Source organism: Schistosoma haematobium, chromosome ZW (genome assembly GCF_000699445.3).
Source record: "Schistosoma haematobium chromosome ZW, whole genome shotgun sequence".
NCBI lineage: Eukaryota > Metazoa > Platyhelminthes > Trematoda > Strigeidida > Schistosomatidae > Schistosoma > Schistosoma haematobium.
The window spans coordinates 41,711,990-41,724,196 of record NC_067195.1 but is presented as its reverse complement, the minus strand read 5'-3'; the positions used below and the strand labels follow the sequence as shown (position 1 = coordinate 41,724,196).

The following is a 12,207-nucleotide window of genomic DNA, read 5'->3' as shown; positions in this document are numbered from 1 at the left end:
AATGATTAACAAACTGATTCTCGGCTAAAATTCAAGATGGAAATTTAAAATGAAGGATAAGTTCTCCTTCTTCCTATCATTTCATATCAGTCAATCAAGCTGATTACTTCTAATGGCTTTGAGCAAATAATATTAAGCCGTAACATATGAATTCAGATGAATTCACCCCATTAAATTAGTGATTTTGTGGTTGGAATATGCAAATTTCTTTGATGATACATGCATCAAAAATTATTTGGTGGTATAATGTAAAAATATTTCAACTATTGAACATATCAAACTCTAAAATTTAACCGAAAATAGGCAAAACTCAATAAAATTATGAGTCTGCACTGACTGAAATACATAAGGACTGGGCTACAAATAACTAACTGTACACATAAGTTAACTTGGATTCTAGTGCACAAAACCAAATGGGTTCACTTCACTATCATTAGAAATGTGTATTTTCCAATCGGTGAAAAAAAAACTGGATTCGTTTTAGATTAGCCAAAGATACATTATAGTCTGAAAAGTGCAAGCCAGAAGATTATGAGAGTACGTTCTGTCCTCCGGGCTGAGTAGTATACGGAAGTGTAGGTTATTTGTACAAAATCACTGAAACGATAGAAGTCAATGGCTAGAGGTATGGAGTGAATGACTCGTTACCCCACAACAATTCATTTTATGTGCACTTTTAGCCTGCATTTGTTTCTCATTAATATCGTCTTACTTTCTCGTTATTTCGGTTTGTGTGTTGTTACAAAGCATTCTAGATTCTGAAACTTCGACACTGAAGAATGAATGCATTCATTTTGTAACATATTATAACTAGTTAGCCATAGAATAGATTTTACGGCTTTTAGTTAATAAAAATAAAAGCACAAAAATGTAGAATACTGTGCTGTAGAATACCGTACTGTAGAATACCGTACTATCTACGTAGTTACAAACAAGTTTATTGTGGGAATCGTGGCAACGCTGAACGTACCTGCAAGTCCTAGTAGTCTTGGTTGGTTGATCATCGATGAGGTTTGTAACCGAAGGTTAAAATCACTCAACAACTTGGACACTTGTGATTAAAATGAGATGTTACCCTGAATATCAATGATCGAACATGGGATGCAGCAGTTATTATAAAAACAGTAATTACTAGCAACATACTAACTAAATAACTGTTGATACATTTTCACTTCGCTAACAACGAATTTTAATCAGCTGTTTTGACCAACCGTAATATGTAACAAATAGTATCAAATAATTAATAGTGGGATGCATATATCATGCTATACGACGTACGTCCACTGAGTTCATCTTATTTCTTCGTGAACTAATAGCGATTCAACCTGGTTGAGCCAGGAGAATAAAGCTCAACCATTTTGCTGATAATGACTTTCAAGTATGCAAAAATACAATAAACCTGATAAGTACCTTGTCTATTAATTAATCAATAAAGTATCTAGTAATTCAGATGGATGATTTTGTGGGAGTTTCATTATCAGAGCTGGATAGTTTAATAGTGAAGCTTCCGTCCTTTTGAACAACATTATCCGAATAGCACACTTCCAACTGAAGTTTGTGTCGATAATCTTGTCCTGATGGACGATGACAGATTCCCAATTAAACTTCCAGCTCAAAGAATGAAACCTTATCCTAATATCATGATTATCAAAGTAATTACTCCTACTGTACACGTAATTCCAACTCACTAAATGAGAAAGATCCTCATTAAAACTTATATAGAATCATATTTATAAAACAAAAACATTATCTTTTGCAACCTGATAATATGAAAAACAGTTCATTTTATTGGTCAAAACGCATCACGTCTTTTTCTAAGTCTACCAGATATTATGGGTTTTTTCCACGTTCTATGGCAAGATCTTTTAAAACTTACGGGCTGAAGGTATTAAGCTCAGTATTTCTGAAAAGTTTAAATCTGATCAATACAAAATGATTTAATAGGTGATCTGAATATTATATTTACTGCTGTTGTATTGAATATGATTTTTAAAAATATTTGCTGTATTCATACTGAATGACTATAATTACTGTGGGATATTTATACCTGAGTCTTCAGTCTTTATTGAATTTGCTACAGTCAACCTGAAGGTGAGTAGAGATCTACCGATAAATAACATAAATCTAAAAATGACAAGTAAATTCAACAAATTAAGATAATAGTTCATTTTTGTATTGTGTTTGGATCTTTTCATTGATGTTTAGGACTACAACTGATCAGTCTCTTAATGTCATATGTGCATCCTGTACGGATTGCCTCGATATTGGTGCATCTAGCTGACGAATCCCGAAAAGAACGAAACGCGCGTCCTGTATTCCACTTATAGCCACTATCTATCATTGCTTATAATGCTTGTGACGTTAGGCACTATCGAGGCAGTCTGCATAAGATGCACATATGCCAATAAGAGACTGTACAATTACAGTCCTAACAATCAATGAGAAGATTCAATACAACGATGAATCAAAATTTTATCACATTACACAAGTTTGTGGCAATCAGGACTCAGTAGCTAAGTGGACAACGTGGTGGGGTTTGATGCAAGCGGTACTAAGGTCGAGTCCTGGAATGGACGACAAATCCGGGATGCAGGTAAGTCCAGCTGTCGAGTCTCAAGTAAGACAAGACGCGCGTCCTGGATTTCGCTGCTAGGCACCTTTTATGTTTGCTTGTAATTGAAGATGATACCTACAAAACGTGATTGTGAGAATGATTTTTAACTTTTAGGTACTAAAGAGCAAACTAAGTATTGCAATATTATTTTCTCATTTTGTTATATATTGGTAGCAAGTTCAGCCGATAGGATAATAGAAACTTCTTTACAAAATGCAAGCATTGAGTGAAATCTAAAGTATGAATTTACGATTTTGTGAATAAAGCTTAAACTCAGGACCTCACTCAAACATTCTTCTTACCTAGAAAACCTAAAATCAATTTTTTACTCATTTTGATCTCAAGAATGAATTTAATGTGAGAACGGTGTTATTCGAGGGGTCACACAAGGTTAGTGGAGTTGAAATCTTTAAGAAATAAAGATATTATTCAAAATCTGTCAAATAAACCTAGCTCGATAAAGCTAGGGTGATTTTTTTTAAGTTATATGAAGTAATTTTCAGAAAGAAAACCAGAAAAGCAGTCTTTAGTTTTTGTCTGCTGGTACGGTTTTCCACTGAGAGTTCATATTAGTTAAATCCAAACTATTTTAAAATGGTTTTACAAATTGCTAAACTCTTAAACAATAAATCACTCATAAACTAAAAGCTTATGAAATGACAACAGATAAATATGGAAGTATCACGATACTGAAATTCATTATCATACTTTAGTATTATATCGATTTTGAAAGCCTTTTAAAAACAACTGATCTTAGTTACTGCTCTTATATTTGGTCAGTAACAATAACATGTTTTTCTAGATATAATATATGGGCGTACAGTATTGGTTATTTTGTTCTTCGAAGAATCAGCTCACATAATACGAGGAATTTACAATTATTTTTTTTATCCTTATTTTGCTAAGATAAAGGCATCTTCGCAGTTCATAATTTATCTGATTTCAAGAAGTCGATTACTGGTTCAAATATCAATAAATAAGAAGCCTTATAGCACCACAACTCAGTCATGCAGAGTTACACACAAAACATTCAGTCAAGTTAAACGTTTTAGACAATAATAAACTAAAAAACCTTACTTATGAAGTTAGACTTACTGATAGATCATCTCCTGAAAACTGATCCAGTCCGTAAACTTTAGTAAGATTATTAGATATAAATCGGATAGGTACTTTGACGTTAAGACAATGGTTGCACTGATCTGGTCCAGGACCCCAACATCCAGCATGACATTGTTCATGACAGGCTAAACACTGTCCATTTAAATGTCGCACATAAATGCCATTGTATTTCAAATTGACGTCTTTTAAATTTAAGTGCTTTTCTGAAGAATTTCTGGATACATTATGATTAGTCTTAATCCATATTGCGTAGGTTTGTTCTTTATGAGTAAGAGGACAAAATTATTAATAAACTTCAAAGATACGATTACTTCAAAGCTTATAAACTATTTTCTTGAATTGATTATAAACCACAGTAATACGTATTTTATCAGAATTTTGTCCACATTTAAACAAACAATTTCACAACAGTTGAGCTCAGAGTTATAGATGATATTAAAAAGGCAATCACGTTTGTAAAAACTTCTCCAGTGAAAATTAGAAAATTTAATACAAATTTATTTCGTTGAATAAGGAGGCTACATAAAACATTCTAATAATCCCGCTGCTTATAAAAATCTACAAACCAAGTGAGCCACAGGAACACGAAAATAGCGTTAGCATGCAACCTACTTGGAATATCTCCTTTGGGAGTCAGGCAAAATCTATTCAAGATTTTAAAAATACACAATTTTTATTGTAAAATTAAAGACGCTTTCATCGTTTCAAAAGGTTTTAATAAGAATAAGGACGCAATCCCTGAAGATTTTTCGGAATGATGACTCATCCGTCGTCGTTTTTAGTAGAGTTCCGTTCTCTGAGCTGTATGGTCTATTCTTAGAGCTTTCATTATTCTTCTGAACAACTTCACTCCAATATCATTAAGATAAGGTGAAGTCTATTTCTACTCGAAGTTTGTGCTGATGATATTGTTCATATGAGCAATGAAAGCTACATGACTAAACCATCAAGCTTAGAAAACAAAACTCCACCAAAATCATCCACCCGAACTACAAATGTTCTCCACTATCTCAACCACTGTAGTATTATAAAATATGAGGGAGACATTTGCAGTACTTACCTACAGGACAGTGTTCTACGCAAGCATCTCTCAGCCAAAATCCATTACACTTCATGCATCCTAAACGTTGTTCATTAGCTCTTAGGAGGCTGTATGCTGTACACATTGGGCACCTTGGATGACATGATCGACATACTGCAGCAACACTTGTGAATATTTCAGCGTACTTCGCAAACAAAGTGTTCGGTTGAACCACTTCAGTTGTTAAATAAGTTCCCGGTGGACAATCTCCTCTGATGCATAGCAAGCTAATTGTTGTAAGCGGGGATGATAAATCTATGTAAAAAAAAAATAAAATCTGGAAAAAATTCTGAGGGTTTTTAAAATAACTCCAAAATATATTTGTTTTAGATTATTTAAATAAGGTAACAAACGTTTCAGTAGAGCAAAAAATTCATAATTTGTATAGCCATCATTTTGAATAAAGTTTGTTGTATGTGGTTATCATTTTTCTGAAGTTGTAGCAACTGGAAAATTATTTATTGAAATAATCAAAGTGTAGTGAATGGGAACATAAGGGGGGACAATCGAATTACAGAACATCTTAGTAAAATCTGAAAACCATACAGTATATACTTAATTTGCAAAATGTCAATAAATCATCTCAAACTTTACTGTTTCTTGATTTTTAACAGCCATCTTTCAATGTTTTTGTCCTCTTTTCATCGGTTTTCTTAATCTTTTGCTGCCAGGTACTTCACTTTCGATTGATGATACATACTACTTATATCTATCAACATCAATAGCACACACCACAAAAGTACTAATCTTTTCGAGTGGTTTAGCAATTAGCATATTAAATTCTCATTGCTGTGAACAGAAAAGCATAATCTATGGTATGATTACGGTTCGAATTTAATAAATCTTATCTTCAGATGCTGCTTCAGATAGTGCTTGAAACAGTCTTAAGTTAAATCAGTGGATTAGGAGAAATATAACTAAGATTCGGTATCACATGTTATTCTTTCAAATGGTTATCAACTAGTATTGGTTCATGACATAGGCCCAAACGCTCTAAAAGCTATTGGGATGAATGTTCATTTAGCGGACAAAATATCATTAACTCTGATGCATATTGTTCAGAAATATTAGGTAAAAAAACTATCTAGTATAAATTAAACTAACCTGATATTTCCGTATTCATCTGATTGAAATGTGACTGTACAACAAATTTCTCGCATTTATTACACCCTCCTTTTCCTGGATGACGACCAGGACCAGTGCATACCGGCTGTTTTGTTAACTGACGTTGATGACAATGTGTCTGACATGGCTCACAAATTCTTCTGTCCATATTTAGATAAGTGTTTGAATGACATTCTGAAACACACTGACCTTCTGACTGAAGATGTTTTTATTGGAAAATAAAAGTTTAAAAAGATAGTACTGTCAGTGCTTAAAACGAATTCCGGGTTAAGTCTGTCTCAAATCAATCCTAATTTTGATAATGATGAAAGTGTAAAGGAAATGACTATCATATGCCATCTTAAATAAATTCAGTATTTCAAAAATAAAAACCAAACGAAGTATATTAAGTAATCTCATTTATATCATTTGTTGGCTCCACTTATTTCAATTAAGTGAATAAACTGATAGGCTCCTGTATGGTTATCCAGAACTATCTCCAGTCCACAATTCAGTTAACAAAAATAGTCTCTCCCCACAGTTAAGCAGCCAAGTAACAACAAAAATAGAATTTTTTATTGTAATCTTAATATATTTACAGTGTGGTGATCAAAAGAAGATGGAGAAATTTTCGGTATGGGTAACTGTTGTGTTAAACTTACCCAAGCTGTTTTACATGATCCAATACACTCATGAGCACCAGGTCCTGTACAGGATTTGCCGCACTCTGGATGACACGGGACACAAACATACTCAGTTTCTGCTGTATGGTAATTTAGGTGAAAATTTTTAGTCAGAGAATTGCCAAAATAGTCATTCTTCTTGTTAGACATTTGGAGTTGTTTTTCCCATTGTTCAGACATATATCCTGTTAAGTTACTACATGATTGAACGCATGTATATAATCCCGCTCTACGATATGAGCAGCGAACACACTGATCTGGTCCTGGTCCCCAGCATCCATACTCCTTCTTGCATGCAGGATGACACACGTAGTTAAGAGATTCTATAATAACAACAAACGTAAGGTAACATTCAATGTCTTACTTAATCTGTAATAGTAAAACCAAATTTCTGGTTTACAATGAGAAAGTAGAAGCACTATAGGAATAACAAGCTCAGTTTAAATTAAAAGAGATCCATAGATTTCTGTCTGTGTTTTGAAATCAAAATCTACCTATATATCGTGCCCAAGATACAAAAGCCTGTAATGGAATAACGACAGAAAATTTTAACATAAATTTTAGTCAGTAGTTAAGACGTTTATCATCAGGTTGATGATTAAAAATCAATCTAATTGTTTTTCATCCACAAGCAGTTAAATAACCCAGTTGGTTTTTACATTTAATGCTGTAAATGTGACTTAGTGTAATGTATACGTTCTTTTTCCTGTGAAATGTCTCATGATGGTTTCGGTGTATCTAGCCGATAATGAATAAAATATGACCAACGCAACTCAACCAAATGTGTATGATGTTTTACTTGATTTCAACCAAAATTTATTTGTAACAGCAACCTCTTGAATCCTTCTCTGCCTTACGAGATTTTAATATATTCCTTACAGAATAGTACACTACAAGAGTTACATAGAATGAACATAAACTCCGGGTGACCGCGAGTTTGATTATAAACGAAGCTTGTGACGTAATGAAATTGTGCAAAGCTAGCGTAAGGACGGAGAAGCCTGGTGGTTGCGACGTGCTAACGAGTTAGAAACAGCAGCCGCTTCCGGAAGCTCTGTCAACTCATCCGGCTCACTGGCAGAAAGATGTCTGGTATGAATGAAACAATCTGTGAAGCCATTGGGATGACAATCACTAACGTCTACCGATGTCTTGGTCGATGTTTCGAGTTTTTCTAGGAGCAGTTCAATTAGCATGTTGCCCCGGCGAAATCGATCAGACTGCCCTGCTCTCTATGGCTGATGACAACTGATGCACGTAACGTGACGGAAGTCCGCAAGGAGCCCCAACACTTGAAGCGCCACAAGTCACTAGGTCTAGATGACTTAACACCGAGATTTCTTATTAATGGAGCTGACCTTCTGATTAAGGAGCTGACTGAGTTGGTTACAAATATCTGGCAATTAGAGAGTGTTCCAACCTCGTGAAATCAGTCAGTAGTTATCTCTAACTCTAAAAAGAGTTCACGTCATTTTTGCAACAATTATCAGGGTATAAGTCTACTTCTGATCGCGTCCAAAATATTAGCCTCTGCCATATTTCGCAGATTGTTCAAAACCCTGGAAGACTGACTCGCGAGGGGCAAGTTTGTTTTCTCTGTCTGGTTGATGGCGCTTTGATGATATCTTCACCCTCCTCTAAATGTTATAAGACTTCCATACTTATTGAAAGCTAAAAATCGTTGTGTTTCTTAAGATCAAGTCCTGCTTTGATTCATTAGATAGAATTGTTTCTAGGATTGTCTATTGAAAAAGAATGTGCTTGAGAAGTCTGTTAACATATTGAAGGCTCTATATGCTAACACGTCATGCAGAATGAAAACATACGACCACCCCCATCCACTGTCCCATTCAAGTAGTGGGGTTAAGCCGGGTCTCACATTTTCACAATTCCTCTTCAACTTTGCCATCAATGACGTTCTAGAAACAGCTTTGATGGATGTAGGTAATGGTGGTGAGGATCTGTTGAGTGGAGAAAAACTTTCTGACCTTGAGTATCCTGATGACATTGTCTTACTGTGCGATGATACCCAAACTATCCAATCCACACTTAGTCAGTTGCCAATCAGTGTCCGTAGTTATGGCATTTGATTTGCACCTTCCAAGTCCACAGTACTCTGGCAAGACTAACAGGACTCGATGCCTACACTCACTCTTGGTAGTGAGCAGTTAGAAGTAGTTGAGAAGTCCGTGTATATGGGTAGTTGTGTAAGTGCTGGTGGTGACATGAGTAATGAGATCAATTCATCTATAGTAAAAGCCAGAGTGTCTTATGCCAATCTAGGTCATGTTTGGCGCCTTTGTTATGTTAGCCTGGCTGTAAAAGTTCGGATTTACAACGCGTAGGTGAAAGTAGTTTTGCTATATGCTTGTGAAGCCTAGCCTCTCTGAGTTGATGTCGGACGACTCTGTGTTTGATCACCATTGTCTCTGAAGGATTGCTGACATCGAGTGACAACACCATGCTAGTAATGAGGAGGTTCGAAAACATGTGTTCGGGCACCATCTTGAAACACCGACTTTGGTGGCTTGGGCATGTCCTACGAATGAAAGAAAGCTGTACATGACTGGGATGTTTTGGTCTTTTACCACTCCCTGGTTGGGGTCCTAGAGATAGTCCAGGACAGTGGTTAGAGACGTTATCATAAATGGCTCAGAATAGAAGTGGCGATCCTGCTGTGACTTTCTTCACAAAAGTGCGAGTCATTTCTTTAAATGAAAGAATTCTCTCTGGTTGCATTTTTCCCAACTGAACTGCTTCTTCCATTATTGTTAATATTATATCACTCCTATAAACCAATTTATGTTCATTGTCGCTCTTTTATTATACTCAACCTTCATTCTCTATCCCTTAACAACCGCATTCTTATTGGTGCACCCTTAAACTAATGTTTATAAGCCCAAATAAATGATAATAATAAACATAGATACATGGTAACCGAAGAGATAAGTGCATTTTAAATGTCCGTAACTTCATTTACTAAGTTTTCCCCACACCATCAGTGCGCATAATTTGGACACTCATCAACAATCAATAACACTAAAACTTGATCATATTAAACTGAAGTAATAAATTAATAATTTGTTAGAATCAATAGTTGATTACATTTATATTTTTTAGTAATGTATCTTCAGAAATAACAACTTTACGTTTTAATTATCCACCTTGTAAATCGGGAAATTCAGTTAGATTATTAAAGTTTGCAAACTAATAGGTAACTGCTTCTTAGTTTGATTTAGTTATATTATCAATGACTAAAAAGAGTGCCATGGTCCACACAAACTATGATTATATATATATATATATATATATATATATATATATATATATAGGGAATGCAAAAATCTTTTCCCATTAATGTTTGAATCCTGTTCCTTGAACTTACTGAAACATTTAATTTGCAGGATAATAGACTGCCTCTCAATACGTTATGGACTATGACACAATGTATATGTGGTTAGAACTAAATGTCTCAGTGACTAATAATTCAATTGAGTAAGGGTCTTACAAAGGGTCTCAAGAAGTTTAGTCACCTGTAATATCTTGAACCACCCATCCTGAACCGACAAAGATTATTTAGTTATTACACAAATACAATCTTCAAGTCAGAAAAGCAAAGATTTCATATGTCAAGGAAGTTGGCATTTGACAGTATTCTCTGGGTTTTTTTCTAAATTTACGTAACATGACGCATACAATAAGTTTTAACGTAATAATTCAACGAATCAGTCATAACAAATTTAACAAATGTGAACATAAAATTTTAAAAATCAAATTGTGTTAATCACAAGGACAATGAATGTGAGGCATAATTTATTCGTATCAAAATGATCTTACCACAATAGTTGTCACTTGGACCATCAATAACAGTAATTTCCATCGAATTTGTTTGATTCAGTGTGCTAAAGACACTTGAGTGTGCTAAAAAGGAAGAAATATGAACGTTAGAATGAGTGCAGTAAAATTAGATTACATGCAATTTCAAGTTCAGGTATTTCATAAAATAATTAAAAGTACTTTATGAATAGAGGTTTTGGATAATTTGTTTGACTTGTTTTGTTACCATGAAATTTTAAATCTTTTTTGTTAAATATAATGGTGATACTATAATACGGGGAGGAGCAAATAAAAAAGTTAAGATGATTTCGACATTTTGAACCCGTTTTCAGCCACTGAACAGAGTCTGTATATATCAACAATACTTTACAACAGAAGTAATGAAATTTGTCACAGTCTAGTAATTGGTTTGAAGAGGTTTATTAGTGATTCAAGACATTATTTCATCAATCAGGTTGCGAATATATCATTTTTTATATCCTTCTCATATCCATGACTATTTCCATAGAAACCTCACCATCGCCAACAAAATTAATGTTACTTATCTCGTTAAAGAGTAAAGGAGATGAAGTTATAAGATAATTATATGCGTAAGCCATGCATGAAATTCGTTAGCCAATTTACCATCGCTAGTTTGCAGCTCACCTATTATTCGATTCACCATTAATATTTTGATTTATTTGGCGTTTTACTGTAAGAACGAATTCAGTTTTTAAGTCATATTTAAGATATAAATAGAAAAAGGTGAGCATCTGACAGTTGAGCATTGTCATTTTGACTATATTATAATAAGATTGTTCTTTTAATTTTTAAACATTCTGAGCCCTATACAGAGTTATTTTATTCAACACTTTTTGTGATGTAAGATAGTTCACTCCTTCGTGAATTTGGCTTAAAAACACGGAAATAATTTTCTCCATTCTTATTGACTCACTTCTAGAATATAATTTAACCCATACAATAATGATAATAATCCCGTCTCGTATTATTATCATGTATACCTAACTCATATTGTGTGAGCCTTTTATTTTAGCTGTAAATATACTCAACAAAGATTATTACATAAATGTAAGTGATATTTGATCGTTAATATAAGTCATGACCTCATCAAGTAAGCACCAATTTAATAGCTGAGTGTAATGGTATTTATGTTAAGAGATCTACGGCAGAGATTTCCTAAGATAGGTTGGAGATAGACAGGTTTTGTACGTTTAGTACTCAAGTGATTTTGAAAATTCAACTTATATTTATCAGAAACTCTGAGGATAAAGTACCACAAATGCTAATCCTGGTGAAACCTACGAATCCCCAAATCCTCTTGTTTAATGTTATTTGAATATACTTTACTTGCAATATAAATCTAAGTCGGCATGCTGTAAAACGTGTTGCTCCAGGTCAATATCAAGCTCCCGAGCGTCGTTGCTACCTTGATGTGGTGGTCGGACTTGCCTATCGTGACGAAGCAACCGAGCTATACTGGCTGGAACAAACGTTCCTCTAGGTCCTACCATAGCAGACAGGTCGATAGAAGGGCGGTAAGACTAAAAGCAACAAATCCAACAAATCCCACAAGGAGGGGTGGGGTTAGAAAAGGTCGACCCTAAAAATGCCCACCTAGCCAACGATTCTAGTGAGCGAAACACTGTCCCAGGTCTACTGAAACCTCGCTCCAAACTACACATTGGAGCCTTCAACGTACGCACTCTATGCCAAACCATTCACCAGGCCTCCTTGACTAAAACCCTAGAATCTCGTACCATTGATGTATG

At 34.6% G+C, this 12,207-nt stretch overlaps 1 protein-coding gene across 1 annotated transcript in view; it reads right to left on the bottom strand.

The window, feature by feature from the left end:
* ERBB2_2 (Receptor tyrosine-protein kinase erbB-2) overlaps positions 1 to 12,207 on the bottom strand; it is a 75,287-nt gene that overhangs the window by 11,284 nt on the left and 51,796 nt on the right. Inside the window, exons 13-17 of the mRNA XM_051211422.1 lie at positions 10,439 to 10,522; positions 6,581 to 6,924; positions 5,919 to 6,135; positions 4,794 to 5,069; positions 3,710 to 3,993 (exon numbers count right to left, since the gene is read on the bottom strand). Coding sequence (XP_051071480.1) covers positions 3,710 to 3,993; positions 4,794 to 5,069; positions 5,919 to 6,135; positions 6,581 to 6,924; positions 10,439 to 10,522 — 1,205 coding nt within the window. The remainder of the gene's footprint in view (positions 1 to 3,709; positions 3,994 to 4,793; positions 5,070 to 5,918; positions 6,136 to 6,580; positions 6,925 to 10,438; positions 10,523 to 12,207) is intronic.